We start from the raw sequence: 17,143 nt of genomic DNA, 5'->3' as shown, positions 1-17,143 counted from the left end.
TTTGGTGAAGGTGGGAGGAAACTTTTGGTATACATTTTGGCTGTGTAGCAATATGCTTTCTCAAGAAGATCCCGTCTCCTATTTGTTTGAGCTGCTCTGGATCTATCCACGAGCTCTCAAGTCTGGGAATTGGTTGACGAATAACCATAACTTTGCTGCTATAATATCATTTACTTGAAAAACCATTTAAGAAAAACCATTTCTTGTATATCACCGTGTAATAGTATTATACCCTTTAATCAGGTGACATTATATGTGGGTCTCCTTTCAGAGAAGTTCTGCTCCCCTGGTTGATTTATCACAGTTTTCATTACTCTAGCATTATATAAAGAGTTGATGTCCGGTGGTATAGCCTCTAACCATTCACTTCTTCCAAGATTTACTTGGTGATTCTTGGCCCTTTGCATTTCCAGATAAAATTTAGAATCAGCTTGTCAGTTTCAACACAAACAATTCTACTCAAATTTGTATTGGCTTTCTGTTGACTCCATAGGTCAATTTTGGGCCATTCACATTTTTACATTTTTGAGTTTTAAACTCATGAACATGATCTATTTCCCCATTTTTGAAATCTTCTTTAATTTCTCTCAATAATATCTGCCAACTTACATTATAGAAAATAATGTAAACATGGAAATGTAATGTTGGAAAATGTAACATTTCCTAATTGTTTTTTAAATATGCAATCATTTCACCTTGGATCACTTTTGGATATGCTGCATAAATAATCATGTCATTGATAAATAATTATCTTATGTTTTAATCCTCTCCTCTCTTGTATCTGTTATTTATTTCTCTTGCTTGGCTTCATTGGCTAGAATCTCCAGTACAATGTTGAAAAGAAGAGATGATAAAAGAGTTTTTAATAGTCAGTATAAAGCGTGCTGTGTACTGAAGGTTTTTGGGAGATGTTCTTTATCTGAAGAAGGCAAATGAAAATGATTAAGGAAATTCCCTTTTATACCTACCTTGCTAAAAGATTTATTGTGAATCTGTATTTTAATTTATCACTGTGGATCTATTGAGATGACCATATTCTGATTTCCCTTCACTGTGTTAATTTTGCAATTTTATATGTATCTCAAAAAACATTATTGTTTTAATAAAAACAATATTTATTTATACTTATCTGCATATTAACTATTTCCATTATACATCCTCCATATTGCAGTTCTGTCAATTCTTTATAACACTATATTCCTTCAATCTAAAGAAAAATGATCTTTTAGCATTTTTGTATTGTAGGTCTTCTAGCATAGATTCTTTTTTTTAATTTATTTTTATTAACATATGATATGTTATTTGTTTCAGGGGTACAGGTCTGTGATTCATCAATCTTACACAATTCACAGCATTCACCATAGAACATACCCTCCCCAATGTCCATTACCCAGCCACCCCATCCCTCCCACCTCCCTCCTCTCCAGCAACACTCACTTTGTTTCCTGAGATTAAGAGTCTCTTATGGTTTGACTCCTTCTGTGGTTTCATCTTGTTTCATTTTTTCCTCTCTTCCCCTATGATCCTCTGCCTTGTTTCTCAAATTCCACGTATCAGTGAGATCATATGATAATTGTCTTTCTCTGATTGACTTATTTCGCTTAGCAATAATACCCTCTAGGTCTAGCCACATCACTGCAAATGGCAAGATTTCATTTTTCATTTTTGATGGCTGCATAATATTCCAGTGTGTGTGTGTGTGTGTGTGTGTGTGTGTGTGTGTGTGTGTGTATACCCCATCTTCTTTATCCATTCATCTGTCAATGGACATCTAGGCTCTTTCCATCGTTTGGCTATTGTGGACATTGCTGCTATAAACATTGGGGTGCACATGCCCCTTCATATCACTACATTTGTATCTTTGGGGTAAATACCCAGTAGTGCAATTGCTGGGCCGTAGGGTAGCTTTACTTTCAACTTTTTGAGGAACCTCCATACTGTTTTCCAGAGTGGCTGTACCAGCCTGCATTCCCACTGACAGTGTAGAAGGGATCCCCTTTCTCCACATCCTCACCAACATCTGTTGTCTCTTGACTTGTTAATTTTAGCCATTCTGTCTGGTGTGAGGTGGTATCTCATTGTGGTTTTTGATTTGTGTTTCCCTGATGCCGAGCGATGTGGAGCACTTTTTCATATGTCTGTTGGCCATTTGGATGTCTTCTTTGCAGAAATGTCTGTTCATTCTTGATTGGATTATTTATTCTTTGGATGTTGAGTTTGATAAGTTCTTTATAGATTTTGGATATTGGCCCTTTATCTGGTATGTCATTTGCAAATATCTTCTCCCATTCTGTCAATTGTCTTTTGGTTTTATTGACTGTTTCCTTTGCTGTGCAAAAGCTTTTTATCTTGATGAAGTCCCACTAGTTTATTTTTACCTTTGTTTCCTTGGAGACATGTCTAGCAAGAAGTTGCTGCCACTGAGATCAAAGAGGGTACTGCCTGTGTTCTCCTCTAGGATTTTGATGGATTTCTGTCTCACATTTAGGTCTTTCATCCATTTTGAGTCTGTTTTTGTGCATGGTGTAAGAAAATGGTCCAGTTTCATTCTTCTGCAAGTGGCTGTCCAATTTTCCCAACACCATTTGTTGAAGAGACTGTCTTTTCTCCATTAGATATTCTTTCCCTCTTTGTCAAAGATTAGTTGACCATAGACTTGAGGGTCCATTTCTGGGGTCTTTATTCTGTTCCATTGATCTTTGTGTCTGTTTTTGTGCCAGTACCATACTGTCTCGATGATTACAGTTTTGTAATAGAGCTTGAAGTCCAGAATTATGGTGCCACCAGGTTTGCTTTTCTTTTTCAACATTCCTCTGGCTATTCGGGGTCTTACCTGGTTCCATACAAATTTCAGGATTATTGGTTCCATTTCTGTGAAAAAAGGTGACGGTATTTTGATAGGGATTGCATTAAATGTGTAGATTGCTCTAGGTAGCATAGACATTTTCACAATATTTGTCTTTCCTGTTTAACATTACAGTAGTCTACAGTTTCATATAATTTTTCTTCTACATATGCAAATAGTTTTAATTCTATTTCCTACTCTGGTGTATCTGTGTTGTTTCTCTCTCCTTCCATTTTTCTTTTAGCAAGGGTCTTTTTATTTTTTTGAAAGCTATACTAAGCTAATAACAAAAAATGGAAATAAGAAGGCAAATGAAAAGGAGTAGGGGGAAACTGCACACTTTGGTGTAACAATATGATCAAAGAGCTATCTAAAATTAACGGAATGTGGATTATTTTAAAAATACATATGCTCGTGAGGAGTAGTGTAAGCAGGAAAGGCAGAAGGCTTGCTATTACACCCACAGAAATCACAACTTGTAAAAATGTATCTACATATTAACAAAGATTAAAAACTAATAACAAATGTAAAATTGTTCTACTCATTGCATTTCTCAGACTAATTATTTTGATTCACCATTATTTAAGTTGCCATATCTTTTCCCAGCTATTCCTTGTGCGCCACCCCCAGCCATTGCCAATGGAAAATTCTTTAGCAGCGGCAGAGAATCGTTTCCATATGGAACCGTGGTGACCTATCGCTGCCATCCTGGACCGAGAGGGAAGAAGCTGTTTGAGCTTGTGGGCAGCTCCTCAATATATTGCACCAGCAAAGACAATCACGTTGGCATATGGAGCGGCCCTCCCCCTCGGTGCATCATACCCGATAAATGCACACCTCCAGACATCGAACATGCAATAAGGGTATCTGAGAACAAAACCTTATTTTCCTTACATGAAATCGTGAGGTTTACCTGTGAGCCCGGCTTTGTCCTGAAAGGACCGTCCAGCGTGCAATGCCAAGCCCAAAACAAATGGGGGCCAGAGCTGCCAAGCTGCTCTAGGGGTGAGTCTGACAGCGGCTATGAAGGCACGGACAAAGGGCATGGGTTGCAAGAGGATCAGGAGATCAGTGTTTGTTCTGGGAGAAGGATGCATGGTGATCCGTGCAAGTCGGTGCTGTGCGATGAAGCATGAAATTAAGAAAGTATGCGTGTGTGTGTGCGTTTGTGTGCTTATGGATACGTGCCTTCCCTTTGAAAGCAGGAGCTTCATCAATCGAAGAAGGAGACATTTGGGACTCTCGTATAGAGCAATCCTCAGGGCAAAATACCAGCTCCAGTATCGCTCAGCTATCCTGACACCTGAGGGGCACCTCCCAGTCAGCTGGGCAATAAGCACTTTAAATGCCTTAACTCACCTACTCGTCACAGCACTCCTTTCCAGTAAGGCTAATAATTCCATATTGACCAGCCAGCACTAGAGAAAGTGCCCCTGGGGTTCTGGTCATGAATTTGACCTTGTGCCCAGAAGAGCGCAGTTTGAATTACCAGCCCCTTACTAGCTGGGAGCACTTTGGCTGCCTCCCTTCTATATTCTGAACTTCCATAACAGTAAAAGGAGGGGGTGGGAGTATCATTTGATTTCCTTTGTTACACCTGAACCCCTTTACTGATGAGTCTGTAACACCTCGGAAAGGATAGAATGTAGCAAAAGGCATTTCCCCATAACTGACTGGTACTGCGCACCTGTTCTTTCCACAGTATGTCAGCCACCTCCAGAAATTCTGCACGGTAAGCACACTGCAGGCAACGAGGCCAACTTTTCCCCTGGGCAGGAAGTGTTCTACCGCTGTGAGCCTGGCTATGATCTCCGAGGGGCTGCTTCTCTGCGCTGTTCGCCCCAGGGAGACTGGAGCCCAGCAGCCCCGAGATGTGCAGGTGCCTACACCTTCATCTGTTTGCAGATCAATCCTTTTGGTCCTCACATGACAGTCTTACTTCTGTTTGTTGTTGTTGTTGTTTTCCTAGTGAAATCATGTGCCGACTTCCTGGAACAACTCCCTAACGGCCGTGTGCTCTTTCCACCTAATTTCCAACTTGGGGCAAAAGTGTCCTTCGTTTGTGAAGAGGGGTGAGTGCGACCTGGCAGAGAGACAGGGACTCAGTACTCGATGCTCCTATCCTGACACCGGGGGCAAAGGGGGTCCAGCTAAAGAGAAAGCTGCCTAATGGAAAGAAGTACCAGAAAGGACTAATAGCTGACACAGTGACTGGGAAGTATGGTAGGATCCAGATAGAACCATGAACAGGTGCTTCAGAAGGAACAACGGTAAATACACTGTTGACCAGCAGAAGTAGAACAACAGATCTTGAATATTTAGGGGAAACATTACATGTATGAATGAAAAGTAATTTGTAGGCATGAAGGGATAAATATTGCAGAGCGGTGTTAAAAAGAAAGTTGGCATATCAAAGACAGTTATTTATAAGATAAGTAACATGCAAGGATTGTTTCAAGAAAAGTATAAACCAATCAGTAGTGGAATTTGGAACAGGAACGAAAGAGTGACTAGGAGTGTTTTTCAATCTAATTCTATGTCATCTGAATAGAATTAGGTCACACTGAAGGAGTATGAAGACTGATGCTCATGTTTCCATAGTTCATGAGCTGTTAATGGGAATTTTAATGACCTTGGCATTATGTTCCAGCACCACTGACAGGTAAAAAGCATGGACAGCAGAGCACTTGTCCTCAGTATATTTCGAGGACTCCGTGGCAGGCAGCTAATATCTGTCACCCAGCAAGGACCCGGAGGCAATCCAGGCAGGCGCTGCTCTGACAATAAGCAGATGTTTTAGGAGGATGGGCCTCCAAAGAATCCTCTCTGCTCACCTTTTCCTATTTTTCCTAGATAATTTGGCTTCACTCATCAATACTGTGGATATGCCACAGGCGTCATTCAGGAACATTCCAAATGTGTTGGCCCGAAACAGCAGTCTCTGATGTCTTTCCTCCCGTTCTTTGATTTACCAACTTGAATCAGGAGCTGTTTTCCTCCTGATGCACTAGAGCGGAGAGTGCTGCGGTGCCCTAGAGAGCAGAGCTCCTTACAGAGGCAGACGGGGAGCTGTCAGAGGGCAGGTGGCACAGATGACCTCCTGAAGGTCGACAACCAGAGACCCTCGTTATTGCTCTGTCCTCACTGGAAACCGCAATCTTGCCACAAGTTCTGATTTTGCAGCTTCTGTCGCCTGAGCAAGCCAGGGAGCTGGGCTTTTCCACCTGGGATTTCACTGGGCCATAAACTGCATTTTGGCAGAAGGGGAGAGAGAAACGGTGCGCTCACCCAGTCACTGCTGCTTCTGTTCCTCAGGTTCCACTTAAAGGGCAGTTCTGCTAGTTACTGCGTCTTGGTTGGAATGGAAAGCCTTTGGAATCACAGTGTTCCTGTGTGTGAACGTGAGTACAAGGAATGCCTGTTCAGATCGGCCTCTCCCTCCTTGTTTTGTTTGCTTGTTTGTCCGTTTGGTGTGTTTTGCCTATAAAATTCCCTAATATTTGCCCCTCTGTTGATCTTCACTTTGGATCGACATCTTTCTTTGTTGCAAGGATTGTTTCTGGGGGAAATAAATCTGAGCATCACGAGTTTTGGGGATCATCCTATAAATGTTTATAAGCGTCATGTGTGCTACAAATGGAGAGAAATTCTTCATAGGCAGAGGGAAATTTAGATCCTGAGGCATTTTTTCTGTCAAAAATGATAGCATTTCATCCTTGCCTCAATCTTCTATTCATTCCTAGGCTCAGTCTTTTTGAGAAATTTTTTTGAGCACCTGCTTTGTGACAATCACTGTTCTAGACACTGGGCATACAGCTGTAACAAAACAGACTAGGACCCTGCTTTTGTGTTGTTTACATGCTTGAGTAGAAGGAAAGAGAAAAAAATAACAAACAGGGGCGTCTGGGTGGCAAGGTCAGTTAAGCGTCAGACACTTGGTTTTGGCTCTGGTCGCAATCTCAGCATCATAGGATCGAGCCCCACATCAGGCTCAGAGCTGAGCTCCGACTCTGCTTGAGAGTCTCTTTGCTTCTTCCTCGGCCTTTCCTGTTTGTGGCTTCTCCCCCCACCCCCAATAACTAAATCTTTAAATATAATGACAAGCAAACACATAAATAGACTGTTTCAAATAATACCAAGTGTTATTACTAAAATAATTAGACATTGGGACTACACCTGTAAAGAACACAGACTAGGACCTTGCTTTCCTGTTGTTTATATTTGTTTTTAAGAGGACAGAAACTTAATGTGTTAAATTCAAGAACACTACTAATATATTCAATCTGCCCATTTATTTTTTCATGAAATCAAACAGGATGTTGCTTCATCTTCTGATCATAACTATTGAAAAATCTGTGTGTATAAAATAGAATTTTTCCAATGAATATTTTGCTCTAAAGGTGTTTGGAAATTTTGTATTAATTTATATCATGAAACTTGATAATTTTATCCTTCATATCTGGAAGTCAGCTATTTGAAAATCTTTACTTTCCTGGAATATAGTTAAGAAGCATGAAAGAAAAAAGAATACTCCCATGAACCCAGATATACCAAAAATCAATTACTAGAGTGTAAACATTGGTTAAGCTACTCCACCTTTTGATCAGTTTATTCATAATTCTTTCAAGCTGCTGGTATCCTCTTCCCAAATACAAATCAAATCAGAAGGGAAAGAGTTTCTCCAGATAGCTACACTCAAAAGAAATGTTATGTCTTCAATGAGGAAAAAAAACTATAAAAACCAGTAAATATCTCAAAAGTCATGACATTTCTGCATCTTCTGGTCCTGCGTAGGACCATTGGTTTGTTTCACTCATTGTCATGGCACTACTATAACCGTCCATTGTGTTTTTGAGCATAACAGCCTCAAGTCATCAAGAAAAGATTAAATCAGTGATAGACAAATAGAAAATGTATAATATATTTTGAAAGATTTCTCTGGTGTGAAGATCCTTGAGTTCAAAAAATATTTTCTCTATCTTGTACTTAAAATTGTATTTGATACAGAGTAGGTCCTCAAAGAATTCCTGTTGAATTAATAGATAATTTTCTTATTCAATGGATGATTTTCTTCTCAGTGGGGTTAAGAAGATTTTTGTCTATTTTAAAAGAATGAGCTCTCAATTATCCAGAAGTCTTAACTCTCCAAAGAGTTCAGGATGATTAAGTCCCTTCTGGGCTTTGATTTCAGTGTCATTTCACTTAGAAGCGTCTCAACAGAGACTAATATATTTATTTTGTGGTTTATACTCTTTCTGAGAGTTAATTTTTTAATTGGTAACACAGTCACATCATCCCATAATTGTGGAATCAACTCAGATTAAAATGTTAACGTTGTAATGCAACTTACAGCACTTGTGTTTTTTCCAGAAATCTTTTGTCCAAATCCTCCATCTATCCTTAATGGGCACCATACTGGAACTTCTCAGGGAGACATTCCCTATGGAAAGGAAATTACTTACACATGTGACCACCACCCAGACAGAGGGATGACCTTCAACCTCATTGGGGAGAGCACCATCCTCTGCACAAGTGATGGTCAAGGGAATGGGATTTGGAGCGGCCCTGCCCCCCGCTGTGAACTCGCTGGTCCTGCTGGTTAGTACCCATGTACCCCAAATGGATTCAGAACATCCAGCTACGATCCTTCATATTTCTATAAGATTATGGTGTTTGCTTGTGGATGCATTGTCATAAGCGAAGTGTCAGAGTTGCATGCCATAGCTAAAACATGAGTCCAGATGTGCCAAGCTGTGTTTGAATAGTAAGATGTGAATAACTCTTCTTGCTGGTGCAGTGATGAACACAGTGGGGTAAGAGGAGAGGGGAAAGGATGAGGGGAAGGTAGTGAGCACCATGTGTAAATCAAGAAGAAATATAGTCTTTGGAGAGGACATGAGAACAACTAACTATGAACACTAACCGATGCCAGGATAACTGATACACACTCCCTGCAAGTTCATGGGTATGTAAAGGATCAAACTGGCAACATGGATATTATTTAGCTAAGGCTTTAGCTAGTCCTATGCTGAATAGGCTAAGTAACCAAAAAGACTCAACCTTGGTAGCTTAAGACCTTGACTCAAAGTATGCCCATTTGTCACCTGGCTTCTAGGCTGCACCTTAATCTTTGTCCTTGAACTTTTCTATTCTGAGAGTTAGAAGCAAGGAAAGATCAGCTCAAGGAAGAGTACAAAAAGAGGAGGCTGTTTCTTCCTAAGAACTGGCGGTTACCTGGTTCTTGAGGCCTGACCGTAGGCCTTCCCAAGACGGAAGCGGGAGTACACTGGGGATGAGGTGCCACACTTGTAATACCACATGAGAGAGAAAAGCAAGCCAATGAGAAAAGACAACACATGATGAAAGGCATTTAACCTTTCTTTGATGCCCCTCCCCTTCCAGCTGGATGGTTATATTAGAATCCAGTGAGATTTCTTTAAACGAAGTTGCCTAGGCCACCAGCCACACATATTGAATGGGCAAATAGAAGCAGTCTCCTCCAAAAAGGAGATAGTTGAGTACAGACTCTACTCAAAATATGCAGCACGCAATCTACCCTCTCATTAACAAGACATAGCTGCTAAGACAAAGCGGCTCAATGGTTTAGTCTGTTTTCTCTTTGTTCTTAAATATCTGGCTTAGCATCAGAAAGAGAAGAGTGGTGAGTAGTTTCCTAGGGCTGCCATACAAATTGCCACTAACTAGATGGCTTAAAACAACAGAAATGTATTCTTTCACAGATCCGGGGCCCGAAGTCTGAAGTCAAGGTGTTGGCAGGGATGTACTCCTTCCTATGTCTCTAGAGGAGAATCCTTCTTTGCCTCTCTTGGCTTCTGATGGCTCCTGGCATTCCTTGGCTTGTAGACACATCATTCCAGTCCTTGTCTCTGACTTCATGTGGGCTTCTCCCCTGTGCCTCTGTGTCTCAAATGTCCCTGTCCTTTCTCTTAGGGACAACACCCTTTATTGGATTTAGGGCCCACCCTGGTAATCCGGGATGATCTTATCTTTTTTTTTTTCTTTTTTCCTTAGAAATTTTTTTCTCCCAATCAGACTATTGAAAGCTCCTTATAAAACATTAAAACATTAAGCAAAAGCAACCCACAGAAAGAAAAGGAAATATATATGTGTGTGTGTGTGTGTGTGTGTGTGTGTGTGTGTGTGTATATATATATATATATATATATATATGCCAAAAGCAGTAGCATTATAAATATCAATCGATTTTAAATATCAAGGAAGTAAACCATTTTTAAATGCCTTTCAAAAATCTGATCTCATCTTGAAAGTGTTACCTTAATTATAGCTGAGAAGACCCTTATTCCAAGTAAGTTACCATGGTGCAGTCCTGGATGGATGTACTTTTGGGGGGAACATCATTCAACCCACTACAATTAGTGACTGCTATTTAGAGCCAGAGAGGCTGCTTATGGTGGGCACCCTGAGAATGAGGTACAGAGGAGTAAATGGAGAGAGAAGATAAAATATGTGTTGATATACATGAATATATTAACACCAAGAAATGAGGATATGAATGGTTAACCCTACACAGAGGCAGTCTGATAGGGCTGAGGTAAGAAACCATTAGCTAAAATCCTTGCTTTGGTGAAACAAGAGCAGAAAGACCAGAAAGATGAATAGACTTCCAAGTAGTAAAATATTTCCTGATGAGTAGAAGCTGTTGGGAAGCACCCTCCTAAGGTAACTTGAAGGGGAAGAAAACCTTTTGCCATTATTGTAAGTCTCTGTTTCTCCGAGCCTATCTACCAGCTTCATTGGAAAGAAGAGGAAGTAGGGTGGGAATCACTCTGCTCACCGTGGTATTCCTGTGGTTTTACTCTCCAGGTTACTGTAAAGCCCCAGAAGAGTTTCCGTTTGCCAAGCCTACATCCCTGACTGATGAGTCTGAGTTTCCAATTGGGACATCGTTGAATTATGAATGTTCCCCTGGGTATTTTGAGGATATGTTTTCTATCACCTGCTTAGAAAACTTGGTCTGGTCGAGTGCCGAAGGTATCTGTAGACGTGAGTAACGCCATCCTGGGAGCTAATTCATGTATGTCAAAGCATCTGTGGGATCCAATTTAATTTGCTCAAATTTTGTAGGCAAGACATCGAGGTTTGCCCAAGGCATTTAAATGAAGGGTAGACTTTCTCAGGCAGCCTTTCTTATTGCCTGGAGTCTCTGTACCTTGACTCGATATTCATGTCACAGGAATGTCTCCCACAAAAGGAATCCCAGGGGAAATTTCCATTCACTGGTGTTGAACTTTGATGGCTAAAACCCAGAAATGAATGAAATAGGGACACCAAAAAAAAATTATGTAGGTCACAGTGAACGGTGGTTGGCTAACCCAGATGGAGGGGAAATCCCAAATTTCGAGGCCTTTGATTTAGGCTGTGGGACGAGAAAACAATTCTTTATCCATTCTTGACTTTTATTGGGAGATTCAGGAGTAGTCTTTTAAAAAGCAGTGCTCTGTAGTTGCTCGATTCTGCGCTCGTATGGTGAATTTCCTCAAAGTGGTCAGTTCTGTGGAGCAATCAGAAGTGTATAGGCTGTTCGGTATGCTACACTCCAGGCTGAATCTTAAAAACAAAGGTAAATTGAACTGTACACCCAGCCCCAAGTTCTGCTTTTTTCCCACAGGAAAATCATGTGGAGCTCCACCAGAACCCTTCAATGGCATGGTGCATATAAACACAGATACCCAGTTTGGATCAACAATTCATTATTCTTGTAATGAAGGGTGAGTTGAGAGCACTATCCCTAGGATATGAGTTCCAGAACAACAGTGCTATCTCTGACCTAGTCTGACACAGGCAAACTAGACTATCACCCGCACTTCAAAAAGTTAGCAACAAGGACTTCTGGATAGAGATGGTAGCTTAAACACTGGCATATGACCAAAGGAATATAAAAAAGAAGCAGCATTCTATATTCATATTTCAATGAGGGGAGGGCACCAGGTTCCTGCTGAAGATAATATACATGAAACCTGGTAAGATATTCACTGGATAAAAAGGACCAGCCTGCTAAATGAGTAAAGGGAGAAATGCTAGCCGAACCATGCATGCAACATTCTTAACTAAGATCAGCAAGTACTATAGCTGAGTTGGAGGACCTTGAAGTAGGGGTTGGAGGGGAAGTCTTAATGTAGTAGCTCTGGGAAATGTGAGTATTAACACATACACTGAGCGGGAACATTCATGGAGTTCTTGCCCTCAACCCTTCCTTGGCACAGGGAACCATGCTAGAAACCATTGGCTTGATGTAGAGGGAGCAATTAAGGAATGTGTATTAACTTTCACTTGTTACAGTAAATTCAGAGAAAAAAGAATTTAATTGGATTAGAAAAGTAAACATATATCCATTAGACATATTTGGAAGCCATGAATAACATAAAGATCAAAAAATTCACCGCCCAGCATTCTACCACTCATCATAATTAATATTTTGCTATGAATTCTTCTAGGATTCTTATCTGAAAATTCACATGTAACCCAGATGTCTGTTGAGCTCAGTTGCCCTTAGAAAGGAGAGCTGGTTAAATTGTACACAAGCATTATGCCATATCTGGAAAGCATCGATTCTGTCCTCATCACTGCCCTCCTGCCCCCAACAAGGACTTCTGATTTCTTAGTTCATCAGTCCTTCAAATGACTGTAGCCCCAGTCAACATCAATGACACTATCAAGACAGGTAAAAGAGAGCCCACAGAATGGCAGAGAATATTTGTAAATCGTTTCTCTAACAAGGGTTTCATATACAGATTATATAAAGAAGTCCTGCAACTCAACAACAGAAACACTTACAATGCAATTGAAAAAAATGGGCAAAGGATTGGAATAGACATTTCTCCAAAAAGGATATGCAAATGTCCAGGAAACACATGAACAGATACTACGTATTATTAGCCATTAGAGAAACACACATCAAACTCACTTCACGCTTTATAGGATGGCTCTAATAATGTTTTGTGTGTGTGTGTGTGTGTGTGTGTGTGTGTGTGTGTGTGTGTGTTTTAATGAAAAATAAAAGTGTGGGGAGGATGTGGAGAAGATGGAACCCTTGTGGTTGCTAGTGGGATTGTTAGTGGGCATGTGAACTGGTGCGGCCACTGTGGGAAACAGTTTGGTGATTCCAAAGTTACCATGGAATTACCATGTTACCCAGCAATTCCAATCCTAGGTGTGTATCCAAACAGACTGAAAACAGAGACTCAGACAGATAGGGTTTATCTGCTGTTCTATTTCTAAGTACATCTTGATAAGTTATATTTTTCCTACAAAATGACACATCTCACGGATGGTTTCAATTTCATTGGGATAGAGAGGACATAATATTTTTAGAAAGTATTTTATAATTGTACTTTATAAAGTTTCCTCAATATCTATGATGATAACTATTTTCTCATTTATATGTATCTGTAGATTTATTTTGTGAAGTTACAATTGGCCAAGTTTTGTTTGTTTTAATCAGCCACTTTAAAGAAACTGCTCTTAGATTTACTTATCATTTCTATTCACTTTTTCGTACTTATTGATTTATTTTATTAATTCCTCAGATCAGCTTCCTTTATATGTTCATATTTATAGTCCTTAAAACATCTAAAGTAAAATGTTGGGTTCATTTATTTAAAATTTTTCTTTTTTCCTTTTTTAAAGATTTTACTTTATTTATTTATTTATTTATTTATTTGAGAGATAGAGAAAGAGTATGGGGTTTGGGGACAGAGGAACAAGCAGACTCCCCACCCAGCACAGAGCCAGACATGGGGCCTCATCCCAAGACCCTGAGATCATGACTTGAGCCAAAGCCAAATGTTAAACTGACTGAGCCACTCAAGTGTCCCCGAAATTTTTCTTGTCAAATAACAAAAGTATTAAGGATTTCTCTAAGGACAGTTTTGGCATCCCAGAAATTTTCAAAGAGTAATATTTGCATCAGCACTTATAATGAAGGCACTGAATAATGTCAGATTTATCTCTACAGGCTGTTGAAGCCAATTGGCATTCAAACTCTAACCTCAATATCTGTCATGTGAATTTGGACAGATCTGTTAAACTCTGTTTTCTTTTTTGTAAAATGGGGGCTAGGCATAATATTCACTTCAACGCATCATGTTAAAGATTAAGTAGGTGAGTCTATGTCAAACACTTTGAAGTGTGGAGCACATGACTCACTTATCATGTGTTACTCTTATCCTATAGGTAATCCTCAATAGCTGTTTTACTTTTGTCTTTGACCAAGATCCAAACCTTTGAACTTTGTATTTATTCTGTGGTTATTAATTGCTAGTGTTATTGTATTATAATGAGAGTGTATAAAATTTTGATTTTTCCCATGTGCAAATTTATTGGGATACACTCTGAGGAGTGATATGTTACAACTTTTATAAATGGCTCCTAGAGAGAAAGTTTACATTCTCTGTAAGATACAAAGTTTAACACACAATTAAATATGCTGTAGAATCATATCTGGGAGCTACTTTTAATTATTTGCAGCCTATTGAATATCTCCATAGATTTCCTCTACTCCAAACTAGTTCAAAGTCCATGAACAAATAGGAAGGATAGAAGTAGCACCACATTCCAGCCCTTACATTTCCCCATCGCTGACCTTATGTAATAGCCTTTTTAATGTCTGTCTCAGCATGCTTCTGCACAGTGTGTATATTGCTTATAGGGAAGGGAATCTCAGGGCTTTTCTTGATCAGTGGTTTAGCTTCATGGCCACCCGAATTTCTAATGTTCAGGGAAGCTAAGGAGTAGGCTTGATTAAAAGAATTTCAGAGAGATGGAAAATCAAGTCAGGAAAAATGACAACATAATTGCTACTGGAGCATATTAGTGTCTCATAATACATTCGAAAATATTCCCTGTTTTTTACAGCCATACATAGACTGGAACCTGCCTCACACTTTTTATTCCAGTTCTCTAACTTTGTCATAGTGAACACATTAAGAGCAACTCTATAGTCAAAAGTCAGGGGACACCCATGGTCCTGTGCTCGTAAGACAACTGTTAAATGTATGATAGAAGAAAGGCAGAAGGAAATACATTAGTGCTTCTCAAATTTTCTTTGGAGAAATTTTGAAGAGTAAATATTTGTTGGCACATTTGAAAAGATTTTACAACATACCCAATAAAAAAACAAGTAACAATAAGTAGAACTCAATCACTACCTAAATATAAAGGTGACTCAACGTGCCTACAAAAGTATTCACTGTCATTGCTCTACCCACATAGTTCCCGTCACCTTTATATCACTGTTTTTGGAAGACTTGGTATATAAATTAGGATTAGATTAAGCTGTAAAAGACAGAACAAACAAACAAAATAACAGAGGCTTACACAAGATAATAGTTTACTTCTCTCTCAGGTTACGACGCAGGGGCAGTCCTTCAAGAAAACAATAAAATGTACAAATCCAGGGCTAACAGGTGGTTCCACGATCCACATAAACCTGAGATCCTTCCGTTTGAGACTCCATGTCATCACATGGTCCAACTCCAGCCCGCAAAGAGAAACAATGAAAGGAATGAACACCCATTCCTTTAAAGACACTTTCCAGAAGTTTCACAAGACACTCTAGGTGCATCCCTGTAGACAGAACTTAGTCACATGGATATACACAACTGTAGGGAAACTTTAATGAAGGTGGCCAATGGGCCAGTTAAAAATACAGGGTTCCATCACTAATGAGAAAGAGGAAAGTAGTTACTGGAGATACCAGTAGACTTCCCTACAAATGGTCACATGTCTTGGGTAATCAAGAAGCAAAGTTCTTAGCTGTTGCAGTAACTACTCACTATTATATGACATTGCATTATACCCCTTACCTTTTACTTAATCAAGTTTAACCCTACTCTACATGGAATGTGTAGATAGCTTAGTTGAATATCCTTTGTGACATTTCTTACAGTAATAGTATATATACCTAATAAATAAAAAATAAGTGATGATGAAATGTTCCAATCTATGTGACCTACTTTGAATGATTTTATGGCACAATAGGTAAGGGCCCCCACCTTCTACATTTGAGTCAGCTTAGCAAAGCCATCATCCTATCCTTCACTCAACAGATATTTTTTGAGTACCATGTGGTTGAAAGTCTCTAGGCAAGGTGCTAGAGAATGTAAATATTTCAATAAGACATCTTCCCTGTTAATCAAGGAGCTTCTCATTTCCCGGATGGAAGTACACATGGATAGAATAGCTCTTGAGTTTCCCTAATGACAATTACAAAATGTCCCTTGATGAAGAAAGGCATTATTGCATTCAGTGGTGAAGGACTAGCAATAAACATGGATGAAAGCAGTAAGAATGTAAACTTGTCATTAGAAGTAAAGGACCAGTTTGCAGATGGAGATGAGTTTCTTCCTTGACATCTCCTATGTTTTAATCTTCCTGTAATTTGTAACCTATACCAGCAATTTTTTTTCTCCTGGTGACTCAAGTAGAAAATAAGTGTAGAGTATAATTTTCCATTCTTTGCTTCTAGGTATCGACTCATTGGCTCTGCTTTTGCAGCTTGTCTCCTCTTGGGCAGTACTGTCACTTGGGATAAGGAAGCACCTACATGTGAGGGTGAGTTGAAGTGGGTTTTTTCCCATAATTCCCTCTGTTCCATGCAAATCTGCCCCGTGTTACAAAGAGGAAATCCCTTCCATCTTGCAGAGAATAGTCTTTCAGATATTCGCAAATTGAAGTCCTATGCTGCATAGTCCTCCAGGTGTTTCTTTATTTTAGGAGGTTATTTATCTGGAACTGTGGATCTGAACTCAGGTAAAATTGCCCTCCTTTCCTACTTTGATAGGAAATACTTTCCAGGGTAAAGATTTTCCTCGTGACTAAATTGAAAAGACAGTGAAGAAAATAAAATTTGTCTCTGCCACCTCTTAAGAGCACATTATAAGCGCAAGAAGTAGATTACTCCCTTATGAAATAAGATCTCATAAATCTTAGTGATTGCCCCAAGCCTCTGGTCATCTTGCACTTTATCCTTTCTTTAAATTCTTCCAGGTTCATGCCCTGGTTGCATTTGTTCTTGACTAGTTGACCCTGCATCTTTTCAGTGGGATGCTGTAAGGTGAACTCCCAAAACTCTGAGGAGCATGGATGAATGACGGATTGCAAATTGGTAAAATATTAAGGCTGTGAAGAAATCAGAATCACACACAGAATTGATGACAGTGAAAGTGGGCACCAACTTCTGGAAGGCTTATGAGCAATATATACAAAGGCCTTAATGTAAATGCCCTTTCACCTAGTAATTCTATTTCCCAGAATTTA

The 17,143-nt window shown here is 39.6% G+C and overlaps 1 protein-coding gene across 1 annotated transcript in view; it reads left to right on the top strand.

Annotated features, from left to right (window-relative positions):
• Nucleotides 1-17,143, top strand: part of LOC113250005 (complement receptor type 1) — a 76,117-nt gene that overhangs the window by 36,471 nt on the left and 22,503 nt on the right. Inside the window, exons 9-16 of the mRNA XM_057315270.1 lie at nucleotides 3,452-3,850; nucleotides 4,548-4,724; nucleotides 4,815-4,917; nucleotides 6,161-6,246; nucleotides 8,216-8,443; nucleotides 10,691-10,870; nucleotides 11,496-11,595; nucleotides 16,353-16,438. Of these exons, the coding sequence (XP_057171253.1) occupies nucleotides 3,452-3,850; nucleotides 4,548-4,724; nucleotides 4,815-4,917; nucleotides 6,161-6,246; nucleotides 8,216-8,443; nucleotides 10,691-10,870; nucleotides 11,496-11,595; nucleotides 16,353-16,438 (1,359 nt within the window). The remainder of the gene's footprint in view (nucleotides 1-3,451; nucleotides 3,851-4,547; nucleotides 4,725-4,814; nucleotides 4,918-6,160; nucleotides 6,247-8,215; nucleotides 8,444-10,690; nucleotides 10,871-11,495; nucleotides 11,596-16,352; nucleotides 16,439-17,143) is intronic.

Source organism: Ursus arctos, unplaced genomic scaffold (assembly GCF_023065955.2).
Source record: "Ursus arctos isolate Adak ecotype North America unplaced genomic scaffold, UrsArc2.0 scaffold_2, whole genome shotgun sequence".
NCBI classification, from domain to species: domain Eukaryota; kingdom Metazoa; phylum Chordata; class Mammalia; order Carnivora; family Ursidae; genus Ursus; species Ursus arctos.
This window is presented reverse-complemented; position numbering and strand designations above follow the sequence as displayed.